The sequence below is a fragment of the Bison bison genome, unplaced genomic scaffold (genome assembly GCF_000754665.1).
Source record: "Bison bison bison isolate TAMUID 2011002044 unplaced genomic scaffold, Bison_UMD1.0 scf7180017864456, whole genome shotgun sequence".
NCBI lineage: Eukaryota > Metazoa > Chordata > Mammalia > Artiodactyla > Bovidae > Bison > Bison bison.
In genome coordinates this window covers 27,624,061-27,639,085 of record NW_011495018.1, presented here as the reverse complement: position 1 = coordinate 27,639,085, position 15,025 = coordinate 27,624,061, and the positions used below count along the sequence as shown (strand labels likewise).

The following is a 15,025-nucleotide window of genomic DNA, read 5'->3' as shown; positions in this document are numbered from 1 at the left end:
CCCCACCCCCGCCAACCCAAGGGGTTTGTGGTTAGAATTTGGAAAGAGAGCAAAAGAAATCAAAGTAGAATAAGAAAACCAAGCATGTGTTACAAAAGTTTGAAAAATATATGAAACCATTAATTAGTTCTTATAGATTAAACTGGTAAAATGTTGGCTCAGTCATAAAAGTGTAAATTTGTAATTAAACAGGAGATACATAAATCAGTTAGATTTGAAAAGAATTATCAGTTTGATTCTGTATAGACCGAGGTATGGGTTTTCCAGTAGTCGTGTGTGGTTGTGAGAATTGGACCATAAAGAAGGCTGAGCACCAAAGAATTGATGCTTTCTAATTGTGGTGCTGGAGAAGACTCTTGAGACTCCCTTGGACTGCAAGGACATCTAACCAGTCAATCCTAAAGGAAATCAACCCTGAGCTGAAGCTCCAGTACTTTGGCCACCTGATGCAAAAAGCTGATTCATTGGAAAAGACCCTGATGCTGGGAATGACTGAGGGCAGGAGGAAAAGGAACAAAGAGGATGAGATGGTTGGATAGCCTCACCGACTCAATGGACATGAGTTGAGCAAACTCTGGGAGAAAGTGAAGGACGGGGAAGCCTGGTGCATTGCAGTCCATGGGGTTGCAAAGAGTCAGACACAACTTAGTGACTGAACAACAACAAATCAGTTTGATGCTGAAAATTTAATTATTAGTATCAAATGTCTGGCTCATTATAAAGACATAGTATCATAAAACCGACATTTAAAAAAGAGTATGTCCCATCTGGTTATGAGAGATAATCCATAACTTGTCAAAAATAACCAGTTAAAATGTCATCTATTTGTAATGGCTATCCTGAGACTTTTCCAGAGTATCAAAGAACAAATCATTTCCATATGCTCCCAAAGTACAGAAAATGATAGCAAGATACCCAGTTCCTTTGCTGAAGTAAATGTAATTTTCATTAAAAAAAATAAATTGAGATAACATATAAGTATTTAGGAGATACTTATTTATGAATATAGAGGCAAAAATCCTAATAAAATCTCTGAAAAATCAAATAGAGAAATATTTAGAAGAGTTGCCAAAATAATTCCAGGATTACAAAGTTGATATAACAGCTGCAAAATACATTAGATTACCAGGAAACAATAAAAATTATACATCACTGTAATAAGCACCAAAAGGGGATTAGAAAAAATTCAACTTCTATTTCCAATTGAAAACTTAAAAAAACTCTCTAAAAGTGTGTTTTAGAGGAAAGTATTATAGGACTCCAGAATATTATAGCTGTATGGGGCCTCACAAATGATTAAATTTTGGCCCCATGTTTAACAGATGAAAACACATAGGCAGGGAGATGAAGTGACTTATCCAAAGTCTCTGAGCTTGGTAGTCTTGACTGCTAGTCTAGCTTGCTATTATCTGTTACTTTTCTTTTAAATTGAGACAAGGGTATGTGTGTGTGCTCAATAGTGGCTCTTTGTGGCTCCATTGACTGTAGCCCCCCAGACTCCTTTGTCCATGGAATTTTCCAGCAAGAATACTGGAGTGGGTTGCCATTTCCTCCTCCAGGGGATCTTCTCGATCTGGGGATTGAACCCGTGTTTCTTGTATCTCCTGCACTGGCAGGCGGATTCTTTACCACTGCACCACTTGGGAAGCCCCAGAAACAAGGATGCTTCCTGTCATTTCTAGTATTTAGCATCATACAAAGGAAAGATTTTTGGAACTGAATTTTAACCCATTTACCCCTGCTGCTTCATCTCTGATAGGTAAACAACCGGTTGGTATTTCTATTAATAGCTTCTGTTTAAATGCTTCTAATGTTTGGAGAATCTTTTACTTGGGGATGCTGGCCATTTGGGAAGCTCTACTTGAAAGGTGGCTCTGTGTTTTGAACCAAAATCTGGCTTTCTGGACCATGCTGGAATTGTCAGACCAGTAACTTTAAGTTACACCTTTTAAAGGTTAGATGTGTGGAGTTCTACACAAGGCCATCCTTGGAGGTAAGGAAAGAAAACATGAAAATATCTGTGTACGTTTATGTTTTATTTTCAAAAGAGAAAATTAGGGACTTTCCTGGTGGTCCAGTGGTTAGGGCTCTGTGCTCCCAGTGTCGGAGGCCTGGGTTCGATCCCGGGTCAGGGAACTCGATCTCACATGTAGCAACTAAAAGGGTCCTGCACAGCACAAGAAGGACCCATGTGCTGCAACTGGGATCCAGCTCAGCCAAATAAATAAATAAATATTAAAAAAGAGAAAATTAGCTTTTGCTAGTATTTTAAATATGGCTTGATTTGAGAGCTCTACCTCAGTCTACCTAGCACGTGTACCATTCAGGAGGAGTGATGGTGGTAGTGGTGGTGGTGTAGTCACTAAGTCGTGTCCGACTCTTACAACCCCTGCTTATGGACTATAGCCTGCCAGGCTCCTCTGTCCATGGCATTCTCTAGGTAAGAATACCGGGGTGGGTTGCCATTTCCTTCTCTAAGGAGTGATACTGAAAACAAAAAAATTCTGTGACTGAGGCCCTGACCAATCAGGATGAGTGACGTTCACAAGCCATCTGGTCCAAAACCAGCCCTGCACACTAGATACTTCAGGGAAAACTGGGAATAGCCCGGTGTAAATTGATGGTGGTTTGTTTAATTGTAGCATATCTGTGTGTGGTTAAGTGGATTTAAGGCTTATCAAATGGTTCTTGTGAATAACCGCAAATTGAAGATAATATAATAAAACAAGCACAAGTGGACAAGTAGAAAATGATAAATTTCTTTCCTTAACCTCCCACTCATCTGTCCTTTCAAGATAAAGTTACCATTTTAACAATGAGTGAGAAAGTGACTACTTTTCTAAACGAACTAATTTTAAATGGAGAGAGTGTTTTTAAAAACTTAATATTTAGAAGTTCAGTTCAGTTTAGTCTCTCAGTCGTATCTGACTCTGTGAACCCATAGACTGCAGCATTTCAGGCTTCCCTGTCCATCACCAACTCCCAGAGCTTGCTCAAACTCATGTCCATCGAGTCGGTGATGCCATCCAACCATCTCATCCTCTGTTGTCCCCTTCTCCTGCCTTCAATCTTTCCCAGTATCAGGGTCTTTTCAAGTGAGTCAGTTCTTTGCATCAGGTGGCCAAAGTATTAGAGTTTCAGCTTCAGCATCAGTCCTTCCAATGAATATTCAGGGTTGATTTCTTTTAGGATTGACTGGTTGATCTCCTTGCAGTCCAAGGACTTGCAGTTCCATATTCAGAAGTGTTTTCACCATTAAATGATTGCCCAAAACTAGGTATCTATAAAACTTTACTTTTTAAAAAACTCATTTTTACATATTTAATAGTTAGAAATATTCTGGCCTATAAGAATATTCCAACAAGGATCATTTCCATGGGTTTAGTTTGTTAAAAATACAAAAATACAACAACTTCCTCTTAATATTTAAAAACTAACTGACATCTGGGAAAATTGTTATTATCAGATGAGATTGAAAAGTAAGTAAAATTTGGTAAATTTTCCATTCAGATATCCTTTTAATTGAAACCCCGTATCTCCTTACTATCCTAATGAATAGGAATTCTTGTTACCACAAAATAAAATGTATTAGTGGAGGAAAAACTAAATTAAAAAAAATTTCTGCAAGATGAGATGACAATACCTAGAAAACAAGTGAATTGTTTTAACCTCTAGTAAAAATACTAGAGGTTAAAAATGAACCTAGCCAAGTTGCTTTCCTAAATACCATTCAATATAGATTGTGACCAACTACATAATGTGTGAGTCTATCGCTGTGACATTCTGGGAAAGTTGGGACAACAGATCTATGGTTGTTTAGAAGCTGGAGGTGGGGAGATTTACTATACAAAGAGGAACGAGGAAACTTTTGGGTGAGAGAGTCTCCATTATAGTGATGTGTACTTTGTTAGAAGTCACAAAACTGTACACTTTATAAAAAAAGGTGAATGTTACTGAATGTAAATTATATCTCAATACACTTGACTTTAAAAACTAGATTGAGAAAAGGTGATTTCATTCCCTAAAGAGGCAAAAATCAATGTATGTATGGATGTTAATATGAGCGTTATAAAATGAAAATTACAGTCGAGCAGTAAAGGAAGGTACTAATTAACAGTAATAGCCTTTTCCTGGTTGGAAAGCCCGAAAGCCGAGCTGACATTAGGCCCAGTAGGGCCAGAGCAGCACGTGGGGACACGTGGTCCCTCCCACTGCACAGGTGGGTTCCTGCCCCGGGGCGGGGGCGGGGAATCAGGCCTGCTTGTCTGGGGGTGGGGCCTCGGGAGCGCTGGGCTTTGAGAGCGGTCTGCGGGTGCTCAAGCCCTGGAGTCCGGAGACGGTGGAGACAGTGAGTGTGGTCCTTCTCCTCTCCGCCCGCCCCCAGACCAGGCCCTGTGCCCGAAACTCTGCTCCCTCTACCTCCCACAGTCGCCGCCACCACCAGGGAGCTCCGGCTCTAGGCCACCCCTCTGCCCCGGTGCTCCCCCACCTCCACGCTGGGCTCAGCGCCCTGGCTTTCAGCTGCCTTTTCTCCCTCCCGGCAGTGGCCACCCCGCGCGACGCTGAGATCCGGAAGGACGTGCAGGTGCCAGCAGCAGGGCCAGTGGTGGCGGTGGAGCATCGGCTGAGTGGGGACATTAGGCCTTTGGAAGCCCGGCCTGGCCCGCCAGGATTCCTGGGGTGGGGGCAGGGCCACTTCCGGGCTTGGAGCTTTACAGGGAGCAAAGGCCGACCAGGCCTCAGTGGGTTGGAGTGGGGTTGGTGGGGTGCAGGGGGCCTTACCCCAATGGACACCAGCTCTTCTTTCCCCACCTCTCACCCCACCTTTGGCCCCTGGGTCAGACCTACTATGGGCAGGTGCTGAAGAAATCAGCAGACTTCCAGACCAATGCCTGTGTCACTGCAGCCAGGCCGGTCCCTCAGCACATCCGGGAAGCCCTGCAGAATGTACACGAGGAAGTATCCTTGAGGTAAAGTGCTCTGTGCTGCCTCCATGAAGACCCCAGACAGCAGCTTTTTCAAAAGATAGTGATGCCAGGTCACTAGAATTAACCTGCCTCCTCCAGTCCATGCGGCTTGCCTTATCTGTCATAAAATCGGTAAAGCTCGTACTGATTATCTTACTGCTCTGTTGAAGAACATCCAGTGACACCCCCTGACCTCCCAGCTCCAAACATCCCCCCTCACCCCCCACAATGCACAACCCTTTACTCACAGGATACATTCACACTCCTTTGACCTGACTTTCCAACCTGTTCAGTTTGGCCCTACCTTCCTAACCAGTCTTGGCTCCCTCCGATGCCCTGGACTACTCTAGGCCCACCTTTCCTTTCCTCTTAGCATCAACGCAGCCAAGATGATTTCTGCCTGCCCGGCATGCTGTTATCAATCTGGAATGCTTTCTGAATCCCGCCTGTCCAACACCTCACTGATGTCCTACCTACTTTGTGAAGCTGTCTTCAGTCCTTGAGCACTGCTTCCCCAAACCACTATAGCACTTACTTCCTGTACCACTGTTTTTCAGTAAATCATAGAAAATGTTTTCTGTGTCTGTGTTTTACCTCCCCCATTAAATACACTTGTCTTACCTTTCTTCTTCAGTAATGAGCTTGTCCTGGACCTGCATTAGATGCTCAGTTAGTGCCTTAACAAATATTTTAGTTGGTTTATTTGTTACTACCTGGAACAGTGCCCGTCAATTCAGTGGTAACAAAGCAGTGATAGTCAGCCTTCATGGAGCTTCCAGTGTATTGGGGGAGACTAAACACCGGAAGAGAAATTGAATGAGTGATGGAAGGAAAGGAGGGAGGGAAGGAGGAAGGATTTATATGATTTAGTGGTTCCATGTCTTCTAGTTTCTAGAGGGAAAATAATAGACACATGTATGTATTTTCTATTTTCCAGGTATTATGGCTGTGGTCTGGTCATCCCTGAGTGTCTGGAAAACTGCTGGATTTTGGACCTGGGTAGTGGAAGTGGCAGAGATTGCTATGCTCTTAGTCAGCTGGTTGGTGAGAAGGGACATGTCACTGGAATAGACATGACAGAAGGTCAGGTGAGGCGATTTCAGGGATACTGCTGCTGCTAAGTCACTTCAGTCGTCCAATCTGTGTGACCCCAGAGACGGCAGCCCTCCAGGCTCCCCCGTCCCTGGGATTCTCCAGGCAAGAACACTGGAGTGGGTTGCCATTTTTAGAGATGAAGTTGTTTCCTTGTTACGTGTCAAGGATAATTTAAGAGAGATGCTAAATGCAATGCTCATTTCTGCCATTATTGCTTCCTGACTTGGAAGCTGAGAACTTTGAGGTTTAGGGGCCTCTCTGGGAGAAGGGAGTCAGAGGTTTGATCTGATATATGAGTCTCATGATGTCTGAATGGAGTTTGATCTTTTCCTTCTTTCTACCATTTATCCTGAAAGATTTTCTTCGTTCAAATCAAACCCATGTATCAGACAGGGGGTTTATGCTTCATTGAATTGTCCTATGTTGTAGTAAATTCTCCTTGCCCAGATGAACCTTGTTTACTTACTTAAAATAGTCTGGGGGGAGTATATTCCATTAGTAATAGGAAATGTTAGGAAAATATTAGTGCATTCAAAAATGTTGATTATCAAATCTATTTTTTTCCTTCCTGTAGGTGGAAGTAGCTAACAAGTACATTGAATATCACATGGAAAAATATGGGTTCCAGGCACCCAATGTGACTTTTATTCATGGCTACATAGAAAAGTTGGAAGAGGCTGGAATCAAGAATGAGAGTTATGATATTGTTATGTAGGTCTGCATCCTTGATTGAACACACAAACATCACCACTTTTTGTTGAATGGATTCTCATTTAGGGGCTGAAAGTCAACTTAGGCTGGCTTAACAGAAGGATGGAGCTAGCCTGAAGCACTTGTAGTCCAGCCACCTAACACACTAGCCTAAGAGAGAACAGATTTTAAGTTGAACTGTGGTTTATGAACGTGCCCAAAAGACCAGCAAGACTCCTGAGCCTGCTTGTATAATGTACATTGATCTGTTATTTTTAATATTATTTTCATGGGAAATGATAAGATTCTGTGTTTCTGTTTTTCCTCCGAGTTGTCAAATCATGCCCAAGTGACAGCCTTAACAAAGCTGCCTTTGAGGAGCTCAACCTATTTACATGCGGTGTAAGAAATGCCTTGTGCAGTAGGCGTCTGGTCCCAGGTCATTTTGTTGCATGGCCAACATCATGCCTCAGAATTTTTTCTGCACACTCAAACTTGCTAACAGTTTATTGAGATTCTAAACACTCTATCTCCCTTATCTTGGGACAAGGTTGAGTGTGGGGAAGAGAGGAGGGAGGTGGGAAAAATGGTGTAGCTTTGAGAAAATGGTGGGAACCACCTTTAGGGACTAAAAGGATTTGAGGGTGTCTTAGTAGTCTGAAGGTGTGCTTGACATTCTCTCTGTTCTTTTTTAGATCCAATTGTGCCATTAACCTTGTACCTGATAAACAGCAAGTGCTGCAGGAGGTATATCGAGTGTTAAAGGTGAGGAGAAGAGGGAGACAGGCTGTCTTTGAACATCAGTGAGAACACATGGAATCTATCCTGTCCTTGTCCCCTTGAGCTGAGAGCTCCAACTCTTAATTTATCCATTAAATTAGAAAGAGTGGCAGAAAGAGGGGGTGACTGGAATACCTGAGATATGAATTTGTTTTCCTTCTCAGGTTGCAAACGGTGATAAATCTGAGAGTCACGATTGTGACTGAATATGTTAAAATTTGCTTTTTTGACTGTTTTTCCTCCTGCTTGCTGCTGTAGAGGAGCCTAGAATAGCATCTGCAGAGCTGCGGGGACCTTTGGACTGACTCCTAAGGTTATTTTGAATATACTCTCCTAGTATGGACAGTGTTTCTCAGTGCTCCTTATTTTGTACCCATCAGTATTCCATTATCGTTGGGAAGTTACAGAAGGTGAATCTTTTACACTAACTACTCTCTTAAAGTAGCAGGCACTCCACACCCTCTGTATGTATCATGAGATGTATCTCTTCATGATAGAAGATTCTGAGATTCTTGGTTTATATTACTGTTGCAGAGATCAAGGGCTTTTGTCTGCAATTCAGGAGACCCAGGTTTACACGATCCCTGGATTGGGAAGATCCCCTGGAAAAGGGAATGGATACCCAATTCAGTATTCTTGCCTGGAGAATTCCATGGACAGAGGAGTCTGGCAGGCTACAGTCCATGGGGTTGAAAAGAGTTGGACATTATGCAGAAATGATTTAACAGTGTCTTAATTAATATGCCATTCTATAGACCAGTTCATGACTTTCCCCAGGGTATACTTGTAGAAGGTAGAGACGTTACTGTAGAATCTAGACCTCCATGCTCTTGAAATTAGCTAAATAAAATCTTAAAATTCCTGATAACGCATATGCCTGAAATTTTAAGGATGTTTTAAAAAGATAATGTGTTATTACAAAAATAAATAACAGTGTTACAAAAGTTATATAATTTTTAAGGAAGGAGACTTTATGAGTACTGTTTACGTCTGTTCTGTGAAAGCCTGGTCTGCTTTGCTTCAGATTGATTAAGTTTGTAAAGTTATTTTATTAGCTATTAGCTGACCAATCCCAAAGAAAGGCAGTGCCAAAGAATGCCCAAACTACCGCACAACTGCACTCATCTCACACACTAGTAAAGTAATTAATGCTCAAAATTCTCCATGCCAGGCTTCAGCAATACGTGAACCGTGAACTTCCAGATGTTCAAGCTGGTTTTAGAAAAGGCAGAGGAACCAGAGATCAAATTGCCAACATCCGCTGGATCATCAAAAAAGCAATAGAGTTCCAGAAAAACATCTCTTTCTGCTTTATTGACTATGCCAAAACCTTTGACTGTGTGGATCACAATAAACTGTGAAAAATTCTGAAAGAGATGGGAATACCAGACCACCTGACCTGCCTCTTGAGAAACCTATATGCAGGTCAGGAAGCAACAGTTAGAACTGGACATGGAACAACAGACTGGTTCCAAATAGGAGAAGGAGTACGTCAAGGCTGTATATTGTCACCCTGCTTATTTAACTTCTATGCAGAGTACATCATGAGAAACACTGGGCTGGGCTGGAAGAAGCACAAGCTGGAATCAAGATTGCCGGAAGAAATATCAATAACCTCAGATGTGCAGATGACACCACCCTTATGGCAGAAAGTGAAGAGGAACTAAAAAGCCTCTTGTTGGAAGTGAAAGTGGAGAGTGAAAAAGTTGGCTTAAAGCTCAACATTCAGAAAACAAAGATCATGGCATCTGGTTCCATCACTTCATAGGAAATAGATGGGGAAACAGTGGAAACAGTGGCTGACTTTATTTTTGGGGTCTCCAAAATCACGGCAGATGGTGACTATAGCCATGAAATTAAAATACGCTTACTCCTTGGAAGGAAAGTTATGACCAACCTAGATAGCATATTCAAAAGCAGAGACATTACTTTGCCAGAAAGGTCTGTCCTGTCAAGGCTGTGGTTTTTCCAGTGGTCATGTATGGATGTGAGAGTTGGACTGTGAAGAAAGCTGAGCGCCAAAGATTGATGCTTTTGAGCTGTGGTGTTGGAGAAGACTCTTGAGAGTCCCTTGGACTGCAAGGAGGTCCAACTAGTCCATCCTAAAGATATCAGTCCTGGGTGTTCATTGGAAAGAATGATGCTAAAGCTGAAACTCCAATACCTTGGCCACCTCATGCGAAGAGTTGACTCACTGGAAAAGACCCTGATGCTGGGAGGGATTGGGGGCAGGAAGAGAAGGGGACAACAGAGGAAGAGATGGCTGGATGGCATCACTGACTCAATGGACATGAGTTTGGGTGAACTGCGGGAGTTGGTGATGGACAGGGAGGTCTGGTGTGCTGCGATTCATGGGGTCTCAAAGAGTTGGACACTGAGTGACTGAACTGACTGACTGAGGCACTAAAAAAAAATCTTGGCAGTTTGCTATTGATTGTAACTAGAGAGGGAGCCAAGTAGTTATTTGTTCAAAAAGGGTCAACTCAGGAACTTCTGTTGTTTTTTTAAAACTTGATTTTATCCCCTCATGCCTTTCTTTGCTATCAGGGACTAATGTAATCTTTAACCTTGTTTGGATTAATTCTGTTTCAGCATGGTGGGGAGCTATATTTCAGTGACGTCTATGCTAGCCTTGAATTGCCAGAAGAAATCAGGACACACAAGGTTTTATGGGGTAGGTGTTTGTGTTTTGTTTTGTTTTGTTTTGAGGCAGATACTCGTTCAAGTACAGCATTCCATCCTGCTGATGTCCAGGGTGAGGCTTTGTGCTGTGGGAACACATGCCTTTAGGTAACAGGCGTAGGTTCTTTTCCTCCTCTGACACTCAACTCTGATAAGACCTTGGGCAATTTAATTATGCTCTTTGAGTCATGACTTCCTAACTATAAAATGTAGGTAATAATTCAGTCTGCCTCATAGGGCTGTCATGAAGATTGAATGGAATAATGTGTGTGAAAAATTCTTTTAAAAGCTCTAGTGTGGAAATGACGCCAGTTGCTCCAGAGATGACGCGTCCTTAATTCCCTGTATTTTCATCATTATTCTGTTGCTGATCTGTTGAGTGTCATTTTCATGGAGTTTCTGGACATTGAGGAGATAAATGGCATGTGTTTGGTCAGTTTGGCTATGAAATCAAAAGTTCTTTTAAAATAAATTATGTTAACTTTTTTCTTATTATACAGTAAGAAATGGATATTGTTGGGACTTCCCTGGAAATCCAGTGGTTAAGACTCTGTGCTGTCAATGCAGTGGGTGCAGGGTTGATCCCCCATCAGGGAACTGAGATCCCAAAAGCTGAGTGGAGTAGCCAAAAAAAAAGTCGGAAAATACAAAAAGAAAAAATTACTACTAAACATGTAACTCTTTTAATAGTTTAGTATATACACTTTTAGGTTTGCTTTTTTCCTGTGGGTGAGTGTAAAAATTTTGGGAATATGCTGCATATAGACTTTAGTATTCCAATTTTGTTTAGCATATTTCCTAAGCCTAAAATTTTTAAAAATATTTAAAAGTGTATCATACAATTATATTGTACAGCTGAACCATATTTTATTTGGCCATTTCTTTCTTGGTAATGATTTAGTTTGTTTCTAATTTGTTGATGTAATGAACTTGAAAACTGTAAATGCCTTATGAACGTTAATAGTAATTACTGTTCTAATAGCAGATTGTTATAAGGTTAATCTGGAACTAAACGGCAGTTTTGTAATTTTTCTTGTATATTTTTACTCACATAACAGTGTTTTTTCAGAATGTGACCTAATATATGCATGAATATTATGATTGATAGAACCATTTAGCTAGCATATCCAGCCTTCACTTGGATTTTCTAGACCTTGGGGGACTCTCAGCTTCTTCTATTTTTCTAGGACCTGTGTTCTAAGTAATACCATAGCCTAATCAATTATACCAGAAGAATAACTCCCTAATATCTAGTTGTATTGGTTGATCTGTGATTTTTCTTTTTTTAGGTGAGTGCCTGGGTGGTGCTTTGTACTGGAAGGACCTTTCTATCCTTGCCAAAAAAGTTGGGTTCTGCCCTCCACGTTTGGTCACTGCCAATTTCATTACAGTTCAAAACAAGGAGCTGGAAAACATGATCGGTAAGAAACAGTGGCAGGGACTGTTGTAACTCCAGCCTGAATGGTTCTGATTTGGTGATTAGCAAGTATCTCCTCAGTGAGTCTCACTGAAGGAGACTGTGTCATCTGGAAATTTTCGTCTTATCTCCCCTTTAATGGCAGCTTCCCAAAGTTTGGTGTTTAATAAAGCACTTTGAAGTTATTCAGTAAATAGAGTCATGTGCCCAGAAAGATGATTGATGGCATGCAAAGAAGATACCATCTTTATAATATTTAAGTCTTCATCTATTGAGCAGAGCAATAACCACTGCTGGTTATTGCTGGGACAAACCATGAGTATATTCTGTTTTTAGGCGACTGCCGTTTTGTTTCTGCAACATTTCGCCTCTTCAAACTCCCTAAGACAGGACCAACCCAAAAATGCCAAGTTATTTACAATGGAGGAATCAGAGGACATGAAAAAGAACTAATATTTGATGCAAATTTCACATTTAAGGTAACTAAAGATTTCCATGACTTCCAGCATTCTTCCTCTTCTTACTTTTGCTCCACAAACCTTTTCTTAATCTTGCATTGCTTCTCACTTTTCTGGTCTTGGTATATGTGTATGTGTCTGTGTGTCTGTCTATATACACACACACAAACACACACACATACTTGTGGGCTCCCCTGGTGACTGAGTGGTAAGAATCTGCCTGCAACGTAGGAGGCCCAGGTTCGAGCCCTGGGTCAAGAAGATCCCCTGGAGAAGAAAATGCCAACTGACTCCAGTATTCTTGCCTGGGAAATCCCATGGACAGAGGAGCCTGGCGGGCTACAGCCCACGGTGTCGAAAAAGAGTCAGACACGACTTAGTGACTAAATAACAACAAATATATATATATATATATATACATACACACTTGCTAAACCATTAAAATGTAAGTTGCAGATATCATGACATTTTACCTTTAAATATTTCAGCATACATCTCCTAAGAATAGAATGTTCTCTTACGTAACCAAATATCATTACCTTAAAAACTTTTCTATGAAATGTCATTCATACATCAGAGTCATGGTATTATAAAGATGGAAAACTGTGAGAGTACTAAGCAACAATATTTCAGTTGTTTAATTGTTATTTTGGGATTAAGGAATTGTTCGTGTTTAATGATGATGCTGATATTGCTACTCCTCTTTTTAGAGTAGGTTTTGTTTTTTCAAAACAGGTAAGTACAGGCTTTGGATCTAGATAGCTGGTTTCAAATTCTAGTTCTGTCATTTATTTATTACTTGAGTAAACTTGAATATGCCACCAAAATTGTTTGAGAAACAGTTTGCTCCACTGTAAAAGTAGGGATAATAATAATACTATATGGCAGATTTTCTATAAGGATTAGCAATACTGTAATAAAACATTGGTACTGGGAACTCAGTAAATAGAAGATACAGTCATTATTTGTTTCAAAGGTGGAAGAACTTAACTGTTTCCCTACTCTGATGTTTTGGTCTAGATAGCATTTTCAGATTTCTTAAATACTCCTGGTGCCACAGAGCCGTTAATGCTTTTTCACTGACACACTGCCGCCTGCCTGCTCAGTAGAGCCACAGAATCAGTAAAATCATCACTCTGGTCTAGTGGCTTTCAAAAAAACATTTCTAATGGCAGAATTATTTTTTATTGAGACATAGTTGGCACATAACACTATATTAACTTTAGGTATAAAACACAGTGATTTAAAATCTGTATATATTGCAAAATGATCATCCAGTAAGTCTACAGTTAATGTCCATTACCATACGTAGTTACAAATTTTTTTTTCTTATGATGAGAAATTTTGGAATCTTTCTCAGCTACTTTCAGATATATAAAACAGTATCATTAACTACAGTCACTATGCTATACATTACAGCCTCATGAGGTATTTATTTTATAACTGAGAGTTTGTATCTTTTGATCCCCGTCAGACAATCTGCCCACCCTCTACTTGCCCCCAGAATTTTTTTTTTTTTTCAGCAAAAGCACGCAGATTCTTTACCAGCTGAGCTATCAGGGAGGCCCACAATTTTATTTAAAAGACCAATACTTAACTATGTGTAGGTCCTTGCCTTATGTAACCCCAGTATCTGAAGGGATACAAGCAGAATTTATCGGACAGGAGCAGAGACTGGACAGCTCAGAATCTCCTGTGCTAACTCCTGGTTCCCAAGGCGTGGACCCTTCACGCATGTCCCAGGCACACTGGGACTCAAGGAAACACACCAGAAAAGCCATTAGTCCAAAGACCTTATTTTAGCAACAAATAAGGTGAAACTCGGAGAGCAGTGGTTTTCTACATTTGCTTCTGAGCAGAAACTAGATACTGGAGCAATGAGTGTCCTTTTTTTTTTTTTGGTGTTGCCACCAAAGGAAAACTAATAATGACACTGGTCAATTCCATGGAGAAATAAGCATGAAGCTACTAGCAGCAGGGTCTGAACGTGAGAAAATACTGTGTCAAAAGGTGTGGTGTTTTATCTTGAGATGCTTCTTGACAGTAGTAGATAGAAGAACCCTTCAGGGTGTTTTTCTTCTATTCAGACGAAAGTGGCATCTCTAAGAATGTCTTTTCATGCTTCCCTTCAGAAAGATGAAGTTGTTGAAGTAGATGAAGAAACAGTGGCTATCTTGAAGAATGCACGATTTGCCCAAGATTTTCTGATCGGGCCAGATGGAGAGAAGTTCCCAACATGTGGAGCCTATACTGCTTTAGAAGTAAAGGTTGGCTTGGCTTTTAATTCCCTAACCTCAAACGGAGAACCATTTAAAAAATTGTTAAGATCACCACAGACTGCTAAAGAAACAAATCATTATTCTTTTAGTTGGCCATCATAACTTATTTCTAGTATTTTTGTACCTATAAAATGATTTAACTTCATAACTTCATTTTTCCAATGCTGACTTGGTATTTCCATCAATGGACTTTGAAGCATCCACAAACCCCTTAAAATTGTATGTGTATTTTCTTGGCAAAGAGTCTGTTACTTTCATCAGGTTTCCAAAGAGGTACAGATACAAAAAAGATTAAGAGCTACCTTGGGAAGAAATTATGCAAAGTATACATATATACATACACCTTTTAATGTGGGCTTCTGTGGTGGCTCAGCGGTAAAGAATCCGCTGCCAATGCAGGAGATACAAGAGGCGTGGGTTCGATCCCTGGGTCAGGAAGATCCCCTGGAGAAGGAAATGGCAACCCACTCCAGTATTCTTGCCTGGGGAATCTCACCAACAGAGGAGCCTGGAGGGCTACGGTCCACGGGGTCGCAAGGAATTGGACACAACTTAGTGACAAAACAGCAACAACAGACCTTTTTATATGAATAGTCAGAAAGATGGTACCAGCCTACATGCCTGCTGCTATGTATGAGAATACCTTTTCCCTGTATC

General features: G+C 40.9%; 1 protein-coding gene across 1 annotated transcript in view; it reads left to right on the top strand.

Moving 5' to 3' along the window:
• Positions 1-3,199: 3,199 nt before the first annotated feature.
• Positions 3,200-15,025, top strand: part of AS3MT (arsenite methyltransferase) — an 18,313-nt gene continuing 6,487 nt past the window's right edge. Inside the window, exons 1-10 of the mRNA XM_010859427.1 lie at positions 3,200-4,348; positions 4,545-4,585; positions 4,843-4,970; positions 5,905-6,055; positions 6,637-6,773; positions 7,448-7,517; positions 10,125-10,206; positions 11,504-11,635; positions 11,968-12,110; positions 14,222-14,356. Of these exons, the coding sequence (XP_010857729.1) occupies position 4,348; positions 4,545-4,585; positions 4,843-4,970; positions 5,905-6,055; positions 6,637-6,773; positions 7,448-7,517; positions 10,125-10,206; positions 11,504-11,635; positions 11,968-12,110; positions 14,222-14,356 (1,020 nt within the window). The 5' untranslated portion in view covers positions 3,200-4,347. The remainder of the gene's footprint in view (positions 4,349-4,544; positions 4,586-4,842; positions 4,971-5,904; positions 6,056-6,636; positions 6,774-7,447; positions 7,518-10,124; positions 10,207-11,503; positions 11,636-11,967; positions 12,111-14,221; positions 14,357-15,025) is intronic.